General features: G+C 42.0%; 1 protein-coding gene across 1 annotated transcript in view; it reads left to right on the plus strand.

Moving 5' to 3' along the window:
• The first annotated feature begins 3,691 nt into the window (after positions 1-3,691).
• LOC124876247 (pecanex-like protein 1) overlaps positions 3,692-13,251 on the plus strand; it is a 37,871-nt gene continuing 28,311 nt past the window's right edge. The window contains exons 1-7 of the mRNA XM_047378862.1: positions 3,692-4,035; positions 4,813-5,291; positions 6,106-6,314; positions 6,413-6,512; positions 6,711-6,750; positions 6,860-6,955; positions 7,814-9,547. Of these exons, the coding sequence (XP_047234818.1) occupies positions 5,139-5,291; positions 6,106-6,314; positions 6,413-6,512; positions 6,711-6,750; positions 6,860-6,955; positions 7,814-9,547 (2,332 nt within the window). The 5' untranslated portion in view covers positions 3,692-4,035; positions 4,813-5,138. The remainder of the gene's footprint in view (positions 4,036-4,812; positions 5,292-6,105; positions 6,315-6,412; positions 6,513-6,710; positions 6,751-6,859; positions 6,956-7,813; positions 9,548-13,251) is intronic.

Below are 13,251 nucleotides of genomic sequence, written 5' to 3' on the forward strand. Positions count from 1 at the left end.
GCAGATGACGTGGTCCTGCTGGCCCCCTCTAGCCAAGACCTAAAGCATGCGCTGGGGTGGTTCGCAGCCGCGTGTGAAAAGGGTGCCTCTTCAGGTTGGAGGGGAGTTCCTGCCTCAAGTGGAGGAGTTTAAGTATCTCGGGGTCTTGTTCACGAGTGAGGGAAGAATGGAGCGGGAGATCGACAAATGGATCGGTGCGGCTGCCACAGTAATGGGGGTACTGTGCCGGTCCGTTGTGGTGAAGAGAGAGCTGAGCCGAAAAGCGAAGCTCTCGATTTACCGGTCGGTCTACGTTCCTACCCTCACCTATGGCCATGAACTTTGGGTCATGACTGAGAGAACAAGATCCCGGATACAAGCGGCTGAAATGAGCTTCCTCCGTAGGGTGGCCGGGCACTCCCTTAGAGATAGGGTGAGGAGCTCGGCCATCCGGGAGGGGCTCGGAGTAGAGCCGCTGCTCCTCCACATCGAGAGGAGCCAGTTGAGGTGGCTCCTGAACACCTTCTTTGGGAGGTGCTCCAGGCACGTCCCACCGGGAGGAGGCCCAGGGGACGGCCCAGGACACGCTGGAGGGACTATGTCTCTCGGCTGGCCTGGGAACACCTTGGACTCCCCCCGGAAGAACTGGAGGAGGTGTCTGGGGAGAGGGACGTCTGGGCGTCTCTGCTGAGTCTGCTGCCTCCGCGACCCGGTCCCAGATAAAGTGGAAGATGACGAGTACAAGTATATTAAATGAACCATAAATGAGGCCAGCTAAGGACAAAGGTAAAATATGTTCTCATGCATAATTATTTTAATGAAAATAACACGGCCTCTCAATGTATAAAAATAGAGCTGCATTCTGTTGTATGCTTGCAGCACCCGTATACTTGTGTTGTTCGACCCCCCCCTGCTGAGATAAGGAGGAACTGTCCACTGTGGACACATTTCTTTCTAGGACTGAGGCAACAGCTGCCTGCATTAAAGCAGCCATCAATTTTCCAAAGGTTTATCGCTAAAGACAAGAATTTAGAATGGCTGTTTTCCAAGCCAGCGGGGGTCACTTGTCTTTTCGGTCCCTATGTGCTGAGATGGAAAGGAATAGTCCTGAGGGCTGCAACCGTGTGGTGTCACTACAGGTCTGGTGCAGGTGAGGACTGATCCGTGCTGACAGAGGGTATCAAACGGGTTGCTCAAGGACACAATAAGCCACTCCTGAGAATTGCACAAATGTCATGAGGTTAATTTGACAAAACGGCTCTAACAGCAGAAGCAGATTACACCTGTCTTACCAAGCACTGGTCCTGCAAGGCAGTTTTTTTTTCATTTTTAAAGTAATTTCTCATTATTTTTCCTTTTGTTTTCCTAGAAATCTTTTAAAAATTATACTATGTACAGTTGGTGCGAGTCACATGTGTATGCCCAAATATACATATTAAGAAATGCATTGCAAAAAATAGACACATAAACTTAAATGTATTTTTATAGGGATATTATGTGATAGAACAATACAAAGTAGCATTTGTGAATTGGAAGGAAAATCCTTCATGGTTTTCAAACCTTTTTACAAATACAGATCTGAAAGCTGCAGGCCATGCATGTGGATTCATCTATATGTGGAAGAAGAAGGTGCTCATGTCAGATGAGACGAAATTTCAACTGTTGTAGTTTGCATCTATGCAAACCACTATATGAGGCAGACAACTAACACATCACATCCCACTGAGCACATCATCCACCAGATAAAACATGTTGGTGACAGCATCATGCTGTTGAGATGTCTTTAGATTTAAGAGTGAAGCAGGCAGGACTTTATGCTAAGATGGACAGAGCTAACGTCAGGATGTTAGTGCAAGAAAACCCTTTAGAGACTGCAAAGGACTTCCAAGAGAAATGTCAGTTCTCTTACACAAGCACTGGTTTTCTCATCTAAACCTTGTGGAATATGTTTACAGAAAGACCTAAATCCAACAAGGAATTTGTGACAAAACTGGAAAAATTGATGTGCACTGACACTCTCGATCCAATTTAGGCCTGAGGTATTTTGCAAGTAAGATTAGAAACCAATTCAATCTAACTAATAGAGACGGTGTGAGATGCAGCGAAAAGTGCTTCTCAAAGTATTGACACTTCATCAACACATGTTTTGTGTGTGCACATTCATTTGTGTTCTTCATTTATTTATCAAAATTATCCAGTTCACTTTTTGAGCAACATACAACAGGCAAGGTTGCAGGTATCTGCCAACATTTTTTAGGGGTTAGAAAGCTTGAAGTTAGGACACAGTTGTTTTGAACTATGTTCTTGTTATGTGAAATTTTGTAGTGTATTTTGAATTATGTTATCTTAGATACCACTTAGGCATATTTTGTTTTACTAATAAAATGTGCACTGAGAATAACAACACTCCTGGGTAATGAGGTATGGATTTCCACTTCAGACTTTCATAAAATAAAAAGCTTTTCAAAACAGCATGTGAAACCAAACACTGCTGAGTCCGAGTCTATTTAGGTTGACGATATCAAAAGACGCACAAGAATTGAGCTGATCAGCTAAGATCAAATTATAGAAGACAAATGACTTTTGACAGATTTTGATGCAACTGGACCACAAATCACTTGTATGTGTTTAATTGTTGTCAGGAATTCCATCCTTTGTTCTCACATATGGCTCAAATGTTTTGTTGAAGCCATACAGACAAACCTTGGGATAAATAAATCATAAATATAAAAAACACAAATAGACTTATTAAAAAGAACTTATCAGTTTTGTGTGATATGAAGTGCACATGGAGGATTGCCATTAAATTACTATTTTATTTTGATTAAATAATGATTTACAACAAAACAGAAAAATAAATTAAAAACAAAACTGGCCATGGGTGTTTGTTCTATTGGGGTCATATCAAAAACATGTAGGCATGCACCATTTACCAGAATCAAAATATACTGACATTTTTAAAGGTCACAGTTTGAAAAACTTTTAAATTGTCTATCAAACAAAGTCTTTTTAAGAAGATGCCAAAGAAAGTACCATAGTGGTCCGTTTTCTCTGACTGAATGGAGCATATTGTTACACTGGGGGCCCTCTCCCACTGTTATCTCAGGTCATAGCTTTCCAGCAGTCTAAAAGAATGTTGCTGCGTTTTTCTCTCACCTACAAGAAAAAGAAATTCAGTTCTTTGGAAATATTTCCGGTTGGGATAAACGCGCACAGTCATGTCATGGAAACTAAAGGTGTGATACTCAAAGTTTTATTCAATGTAATTGTGCTTTAAAACTATAGTTGCAGAGCTATGAACAGCAATTCTTTATGTGGCCAACTGCTGCTTTTGCCAGAGCAGATAGCCCAACTAATTAACCAGCCTGTAATAATCTACTGTTGTCCTATAAAGAGCAGAACAGCAAAAAGTTGTATTATTCTGGGCAAGAAGCACTTGAAAACCACTACTAAATTTAGTGGGTATTTATTAAGAAAAATAACAATTACTAAAACTTAAAGAAAACATCAGAACTGGTTCAAGGTTAAATGAGGCCCCACCTCAGTCACATGAAAACACTTCAGATATGCTTATTTTGGTCCACAGTAGAGTACCTGACCAAAATAAAAGACGGACTTCGCCTCGTGACGTCGACATTCACTTTAACCAATCAGTGCTATGAGAACGTCTCCGTCTCTTTCGCTTGGTCCCAACGTGTGACCGCGCGTGCGTACGTCAAGTAGCTGTTAGCTGGAGCTAACAGCAGCTCAGTGAGCCAGACCTTTGAAACAGTTCCACATACATTCCGTTTATGCTAGAAAACAGCTGTCGTTCGTTGCAAGAGGGGTTCGCTGCTCATGTTTTATGCCTGTAACCGTTTAACGACAAAAAGGATGACGGACTATGAGGATAACCATGACAAGTTAGCCAGCTCCAGCAGAACAGCGAAGCTCCAGGTGATCTACAGTTGGACAGCCTTCCTTTGCTAGCTGCTCCCGAGGAGGAAAGCTCTGAGATTTTACAAGGACTGGATGCGGAAGGAGGATATGAAGCAAGCTCAACAGCTAATGCTAACGGTAAGCTATGCTGGGGTCCAGAATCGAAAAGGTGTTCATTGAGATGAGTTGCTTAAGACTATTCTGTTAACTTGAGTTTATATGGCTAAAAGCATCCACCAGAGGATATCGTAGAGCTGTCTCGTTTTAGGAAAGCGTTACATTTACCTTTCGTACGGTATACGGCCTAGCATTAGCCGACACCTAACGTTAAGACTTCGGATGTTAAACGTTTGTCACCGATTTTGGAGGCTTTGAGATATGTTGTTTGTATCGTTAGCGTTTACAGAGAATAATACCGGCTGATAACTCAGCACATCCACGTATATCATTTAGAAAATCTCTGAGATTCCATGATGCTAAGCTAAGCTGTCTGTTAGCCTGTTAATGCCAATATAAAACTTAATCTAGCTGGCATAGCACTGGCCTAGCCCTAAAAGTTTGAAGTTTCAAGCTCAGTCATGCTTTCGAAATCTGAAAAATGTGATTTGGGCATGTTATGTTCCCCCCCGGTATGCTTAGACCATATTCCCGAGAAGACGACTCGGGAATATTATGGTCGTGACTTTGGTCACTGTGTTACTGGCTCCTTGAAGTGATTCCCTAGCTTGTTTGTTTACGGTTTGAATGACAAATATTTTGTTGTTACATCTGTGGCAAAACAAACTAGAGACACATTCATAGTCAGAACCTATGAAAAACAGAGTGCTGCAACGATCAGAATAAATGCAAGGTTAAACAATTTCAATCATGGAAACAGATCAACTGTCAAGTGACTAACTTTGATTTGTCTTGCAGATGAATGCTATTTCACACGTTCAGTGGAATGCCAAAGTGCCAAAAAGTCACACTCCTGATCACCCAGCTGGGGTTAGGGTAGAGAATAGCAGCGTTGGTACAAAAAGGGTATAGGAATATGCAAGGACTCTCAACCTCCACTGAGATCTATAAATATCCACGACACAGAACTGTTGTCCTTGACAAACCAGTCTTGGTCACCATGCTGTCCACAATGGAAGTGCCATCGTAGACCGAAGGTACAGTGGCTCAATTGACTGCACGGTTTTTTGAGCTCCAGCTTCGGAGGAAGCATTCCAGCTTTTATCTAATCCTAAACGGTGAAGATGGGCTCCCAAGCTCTTCAGATATTGAGGCAGGGTGTGTGGGCTTCGCTCACAGGAGGATGGTATGTGGACCCCCATCAGAGCACATTCTCCAACTGCTTCCACCTTTACCTATGGATTTTCCTCTTGGCCTTCCCCTTTCTTCTCTACATGGTAAGAGTACCCATGACAGCTACCTTTTATGCAGTCGTTCTTTTCCAAATATTGTCCAGTTGACTGAGCAGTTCTTTATTCAAAGACGTTTACGTACACTCAAGATTGCATGGTTGCCGTGGTGATTTCGGACATTTAATGCATTTGAGTCCTTTTTGCTCTTGGGGGACTAGTTGTGTAACATACAGCTTCAAGGATTAAAAAAATAATTGGGTGTAAAAGTTAGAAATTGTTGTAGATTTTCTCCGCTCTACACAATGTCAAACATTTTCTCAATGCCAAATACATATTTACACCACCAGTATTTTATGGACAAATGTCCCTAAGCAAGATGCAGAAAACCCACATCAACAAAGTTCTGGCATAATTCTGTCTGTATATTTGAATGATAATTGTAGGGCCAAGTTAAATTGGTTGGTTTCCTGGCATGGACTCCACTTTTAATCATAGTTCATAAATCATATTAAATCAATAGGGTGGAGGTCTGGCCCTGTTCTAGAACCTTAATCTTTGCCAGCTTTAGCTATTCAAAGCCAGTTTTGATTTGTGTTTGGAACATAGAACTATGTCCAAGTTTCAACCATCTGACCCAAACTATCACCGTCAGGTAAAATTAAATTGCTTAGGATGTTCAACAACAATTCCAAGAATCACTAAGTAAAGGATGTTGACCAAGAAAGAAAAGCTGCTTCAAAATCAGCCCTTTCAAGCTTGGCTGATGTTTGCTTCTGTCCATGTAGACAATTGGAAAGCCCTTGATAAAGAATTCTTGGTTTTTCTAATTCCGTACGGTTTATTTTCCATTCGCTTTCAGGCTCTTCCTCCTAGCTTGGTGGTGGCAGGTGTGTACTCTGCTGTAGTAGCGGTCTTTTTTACCGCCATTAAGGTGGTTAACTACCGACTTCACACCATGTTCGACCTCGGTGAGATTGTCGAGAAGAAGCAGGCCTCTCTCACAGCTGATGCCCCAAGGACAGAAGACGGTGATGAAGGGTCAGGAGCTCATGATGGAACTCAGCATAGGTCTGGAGATTAAGGGGATTTTGGAGAATGGCTTCATCTTCCAAAATAATGTATTAGTATTTCTTCTTATGATATATATATTTTTTTTCCACGGATAGTCATGTTGGCGTTGAGATGACCGTGTTCCGGAAGGTTAACTCAACTCCCCCGGTTCGCTGCAGCTCCCAGCATTCTCTGTTTGGATTGAACCAAGTGTCGGTGAGGATTGCTGGTTCGCTAGTTGCATGTTGGCTTTACCCTGACTCATTTGCCATGCAATTCTAGTCAGAAAACGTTTTGTTGACAACTCTTTCAGCTTTAGTTTTCAAAAGCTTTTCAGTTTTCATTGCAGGGTTAATAACTATTCACGTGAATCAACAATTATAATATGCTATGCATTTTCACTTGATTTGTCAGGAGTTTTTGCCACACCTGGAGGATGTAGGAGGCAGTAAGGGTAAGCATTTAAACTGTGTTCTTATTTGTGAAATGTAATGCCAGTTTCCACAAATTGTTCATCAATATCTTGACCCAGATTTGTGGTGACATATTTTGTTGTTTTTCAGATATCAAAGAATTAACACAGGGGCAAGGAAGCAATAATGTAATTGTGACTTCGGCCCATCGTGCGATTCTACGTCAGAGCTCCCAGGACACACAATGTAAGTCTGCTATTTTTCTGTGATCAGCAGTAAGGTTTATTGTGTGCTGAGCTATGTCTAATCCTTGGCTGTATAAAAATAACTGCCTCAAAGCATATTTGCACATTCATACAAATCCTTTCAAGAAAAAGTACATTTCAAAACTCTGCTTTGTCCTGTTAAGCCCAGCTTGTATCCCAGGGTTCCTACACAGTCTGGAAAACACTGGAAAAGCATAGACTTTGATTGTGGTGTTTTCCAGGTGTGGATCAGTTTCAGTTCCCGACTTTATTTAATATCCCATTGCCTCAATGCTGTATCCTCGCTTCTGTCTGTACCTTCTTCATCCATTCCATCAGTCTTTCTGTCCTTCCATTGTTGTACCCTTCCTTGTCCTTCCTCCCTCCTTTCTATAGTCCCTTACATGTGTCCTTCCTTCCATCCTTCTCTCCGTCCTTTCTTTTTTTGTCCTTCCTTTTTCCTTCTTTCCTTATGCCATTTCTCACATCCTTATACCGTTTTCCATCCTTCTATTGTTCGTTATGTTACTTCTCTCTGCTCCCTTCTTGCGTTTCTTTCTTTGTCCTTGTATCCTTCCTTTTGTCTTTGGGCGTGGCCTTCATTCCTTACTTATATCCTTGCTTTCATACTTCCTGTCTCTCTGGCTTTTCTATGTTCTATATTGAAATTCTGAACACCCTAGATATTTCAGCAATCAATCTATGGAGAACTCTTGTATTTTTCATTTAAAACTGGGCATAAAGGATAGAGGACTCTGTAGTTGACTTTGGAAAAGGAACTTTTACTTGAAAAGTTTGTAGAATCCCATGTAGTCTGTGTGCATTTTAGTCTGATCTGGTGTGTCTTTTGGTGTTTCAGGGGTCCCCAGTTTGGTCCGCTCCTGCATTTCCACCTCTTTGGGAGGGGATTTCCCAGGTTTCGTTGGAGTTCCTGGAGTGTCAGCTGGACCTGAAGATCCTGGAGGGTGCCTGTCTATCCCCCCTTCACCTTTAAGTCAAGAAGATGGAGGCGAGAAGGAGCAGCTGGATGACTTGACAAAACAGTCTTCTCATCAGACCCCAGAGGACAATGGGTTGGAAATTTATTCTACACTTGGACCTTCTGCTGAATCTGAGAGCTTAGGAGATACAACCCTTAGCCCTCTTATAAAGAGCAGCTTAAGTGAGGAGCTGAGCGAAAACCTCATGGGTCTGGGACTGGACCCTGGAGCTTTTGCTCCGGGAACTGAGCACCCGGGCAGCCGCAGTGGCGTGGCTTTGGGTGCTGGGTCCACGGACAGCTGCTTCAGTGCAGGTGGAGCTACCACGGACCGTGAGACACTAAGCACTGTAAGTAGTTACCGCTCTGAGAAAACGGACTCCACTCAGTTAGAAAGTCCTTCATTGAGCCAGTCGCGGCCGGCAGATGGACAGACACCTGCTTTAGCACCAGGGTTAGGTTCTAATGTTCTGGACAACACAGAGGATACAACTGGACAGGATAGCAGTGACACTGACAATCTGTCAGACAGCGTGCTACTTCGCTCCCCTTCCAAAGAGTTATCCATCAGCCAGGGGCTAGACCGGACACTTGTTGAAGAGGATTTACCCCCTTCACACTCTATTGCACAGTCCCCTCCTCTCCAGAACTCTTCCCCTTCAAGTAGTGGCCACTCAGAGGTTTGTGACTTGGACAGAAAAACTTGTGGTCCTCCGCTCCCCCCACCACGGCAGGCCAATTCAGTGCCTTCAGGGCTGGCCTTGGGTCTAGTGTGTTCTGAGCCTGCTCTGCCCATATCCTCCACCCCGCTTTTACTGTCTGACCCGCCTGCGCTCCAAGCCCAGCAGGTTGTGCGCCCTAAAGACTTGAAGCTGCTGCGGGCCAGCGGCGGAAGCATGGGCCACAGGCCAGGCCGGAGGAAAGCCCCGAGACGGCGAGCCGGAGCGGGCAGCAGTAGTTTTGACTGTAGCTCTTACAGGCGTCACCACAATCATAGACAACACAGAGATTACATCCCGGTGCGCAGCCGGCTGGGGGCTAAAGCTTACAGCGAAAGTTTATTTGAGGATTCCAGTGACGAGGACGACGGCAGCGACGTGAGCGCCGGTTCCAGCCTGGGTTCCCAGCACAGATACAGCTCAGACGAAGATAATGACAATGACGACGACTCGAGTTCCTCTACCTCGTGCTACTCCTCAGACCTTGCCAACACTGACATAACATCTCTTCTCTCCACTGCTGCTCAACTTCCCACTCCGAGGGAGGGGGATTTACCTGAAACCTCTGCCCCCTCTCACCCTCGTGCTGCTCAGCGCTCCTCTAGCACAGCGAGTGCTAAGACTCATGCGAGAGTACTAAGTATGGATGGGGCTGGTGGAGGCCAGAGCAACGCAGTGACAACGCCCACTACACTTCTTACGATGCCCTCCACGTCCACCCCAGCTCCTCGCACTCTTACGATGTCTAAGTCTGATCTGGAAGCCCGGACTATACACACTGATGGCTTCCCTGGGAGCCATCATCATCGGCTGGATTCTCTTGGAGGGTCTTGGACTGGCAACCAGATGGGTTGGAGAGCAGGAGAGCTGGTTGAAGAGGGAGCTGTGGGTGGAGGTTAGTTGACCTTAACATCATTGGTTTAAAGCATGCGTTGCAGATGTACCCTGTTTCTGAGAAGCACCTCAGTTTTCGAAATGTTTTTTAATATCTAGTTAAGCAACAAAACCCTGATTTTATGCCAAGTTTAAAGGCTAAACCTTTCACTTATATTTATTGAGGATATGTAGAAGCACTTTATTCTTGATGATAGAGCTGCACAATATATCAAATCCCAATTTCAAGCGACTACTTGGATGCAATATTAAGTAGGCTATACTATTTCAAGTGCTGTATATTAGGATTCTGCTTTCTGGTTAATTTGGTTACAACTGATGTAGATCTGAGTGACCTAGATGCTAAAGCTTACTGAGAGTAGTTTGGACATGTGTCGATGGAAAAGAAACAGTGGTGTTCATCTTTAGTAGCTGGGATGCTAAAGCTAATAGTGATGCTGACATTGTATAATAGTAAAGACTGAAAAGGTGTCTTAGAAATTGAGTAAGTCATTAGATTTTGTCATCACAACTTTAAGGTTACAGTAACACAGTTGAAGTATTTTTCTGATATTGTGCAGCTATCATCTATCATTAAATATCGTCATCCAAATCCATTTTATTTACAAAGCACATTTAAAACAATGTGTTTAACAAAAGTGCTGTACAGCACTAAAACAGGTCAAACCAACGCACAAAGTAATAATAGAATGTAATATATTGTGTAAAATATAATATACGGTAGTAAAATAAAATATGAAACAACAACAAACCAACTCACAATGTGTCAAAAGATACTTAAAATAAATATGATTTTAAGAGAAACCTTTCAGCTTCAGCCTAGTTTTTGGTACAACTGACAGAAGCTGGTCAGCTGAGGCAGGTCAGCGAGGTACGGAGGAGCAAGACCATCAAGGCATTTAAAAGCCAAGAGAAAGATTTTAAAATCCTTTATCTGACACACAGGCAGCCAGTGGAGAGAGATGTTTGTTTTTGTTTGTACCGATTAAAAGACAAGCAGCAGCATTCTGAATGAGCTGAAGGTGTGAAAGAGAGGCCTGACTTATCCCAGCAAACTGAGCTGCGATAGCAATTTCTAACAATAATAGTATCTATTTTTAATACTTTCAATAAGTCTAGAAAGAAGTTAAACCCATAGGTAAGGTAGGTCATATTTTTAGCATTTAGTTCTTTCTCATACTGTACATACCCCTCAAAGCTTCTCTTATTTTGTCACGTTGCAACCAAAAACCTTCCTGTTTATTGAGATTTTATGTGCGAGACCAACACAAATGGGTGCATACTTATGAAGTAGAAGGATTTTTTTACATTAATATATTATACATTTATATGTATAATATCAATGTATATTAATATACATTGATATTTAAGGTCCCCACCAGGTTTGCACATCTAGAGGGCAATGCCAAGTGAAACTGAGGGGCACAACCAAGTGTGTGGATGAGCACAGAGGGTTAAGTGGGTTTGTGGTCGGGACGAGGGAAAGTGACACCTGGCTTAATGGAGAATTTTTCACCCCCCTCGCCACCGGACGTTTAAGGAGGCTATGTGAAGCCCAGCGGGCATGAGCCTTATCAGTTCAAGCCGCTGGCTCAAGGCACTGAGTCAGCGACGCCCAAAACCGGTGCTGCCAAGGCAATGGAGGACAGAATAGGTAAAGTTTCTGAATGGTAAATTGGTCAATTTGATTTCACTAAATAATCCAATTGCCTAAATAAAACGCTATGCTAACTAATGGGTAATAAAATGCTAATCTGAAAAACTATCGATTAATGCTCGCATTTCTAACTCTTGACTCGCCATAGGGGCATGTTTGGGTGAGATGGTTTTATATCCGAACGTGGGACCTGTGACGTAGACATGTACTAAGCTTAACTAATTTGAACTAACAGAAAATTAGGATTTGTAGTCTTTTACCTTTTCCAACAGGTTTTGTTCCATTATGACCGGTATTTAACTCCATAAATTTACCCTTCAGCTCTGACAAGCTTCCTGGTCCCTGCTAGTTTTTTACCACTCAGCATTTTGCATTTAGGCCTAAAAGTAAAATTTTTGTGTCATTTGACCAGAACTCCCTCTTCTACAACAATGGTGTTCCCCTCATCTTGTTTTTTTTATTAAGGACAGATAGATGGTGTACATGACTATTAGGCGTCCTGTTGACAGATTCTCCCATCTGAACTGTAGATATCTTCAGCTACTCCAGAATGACCGTAACATTCATCAGAGAAGCACTTTTCCCTACTCTGCTACTCTCAAACAAACCTCTTCACAGAACAGTTGTATTTATACTGTGAATAAAATGTGCAACGCTCGACTCTGTTTACTCAGCTGGTAACCTCTGAAGGCAATTGGAATTTTTTAGGGGTATCGGATTAAAAAGGGCTGAATACATCTGCAGGTCACGCTTTTCAAGTCTTTATTTTCAAATTAATTGAAGATCCATGTATTATTTTTCTACACATTCAAGTAAATTGTAGTTTATGGTTGTAATTTGACATTTGAAAATGTTAAAGGGTTCAATGGGTATGAATACGTTTGCACCCTATGAAATTATTTTGGAACTAGAATTTACTGTAAAAAGTATTTTACTTTGTATTAAGAAAATATAAGTCACTTGCTGGGAGTGAATGACTGAATGAGGAAATGTATACAGGTCAGCATCTTTTCTAATGAAAGCTGTAAATCAACACATTAACATCACATCCCCAGAGCAGTGCAACAATCTATAATTGTGACTCAGCCTCTAAGCTTTACCAAGTTACCAACAAGGCATACGTTACTTGTAACACAAGAACTTAAACAGCAACCAATGTGTTTTTCTAATCAGCAACAGCTTAGAGTCAAAGATTTCATGTTTATCTTTCTCATGAAAGAAAAACAAGGGTCCAGCTCACTTTGGCAGCACGCAGGTGTTGCATTCCTGATGAGCAATGTCGAGCAACAAGCTTTGCTGGTCAGAGACCATTCCTAACTGCTCTTTGATCGTCATTGATTCGGAGGCAGGAAACATGCATGAATAAATGCACCAAATCATCCATTTCATATAATTAAAAAGAAAAATTAAAAGTTTTCTGAGGGACCCATTCAGTTTTATTTGCGCCTCATAATTTCCAGTATAGGTAATGAAAATAATCAAGAAACATTTTAGATGAGCCCTTAAAGTTGAAGAAATGTCCAAGATGGTGCTGATTTAAGGGAAGTAAAGTTGTGCCATACTTTAAGGAGAGAAAAAACTGTTTATTTCTTTCCAGAGGAAGGTCTTAATGAACAATCAAATGACACAAAGTGGAAATTTTAGCTCTCTTTCAAAGACTGAAGCACAAACTAGAAATTTTTCTATGAATATATTGTGGATGTTATCAGAAGGGACATGCTCATTGATTGGGGGTTTGTGATTAAGAATGTATTAATTTAATTTTAAAATTAAAAATCTGGTTTTCCCACAGAAATCCTTGTGTAAGACGTATCTAAAAAGTTTTATTTCAAATCTGATTACGGTAAATTACACCTGTTTCAATATTGTCGACATTAACATCAAAGGCAATGATACAACCATTTTATGCAATTGGACACAGTCTCCTGTATGTGTTTTTGGCTCCAAACGATCACAAAAACAGTGTGTCAGCTGTTCATGTATTGATAATATAGTAAAATTATAAAACATTGGATGGGTGCAACCCTAAGTCCCTACACTGGATGTGC

Source organism: Girardinichthys multiradiatus, chromosome 11 (genome assembly GCF_021462225.1).
Source record: "Girardinichthys multiradiatus isolate DD_20200921_A chromosome 11, DD_fGirMul_XY1, whole genome shotgun sequence".
Lineage (NCBI taxonomy): Eukaryota > Metazoa > Chordata > Actinopteri > Cyprinodontiformes > Goodeidae > Girardinichthys > Girardinichthys multiradiatus.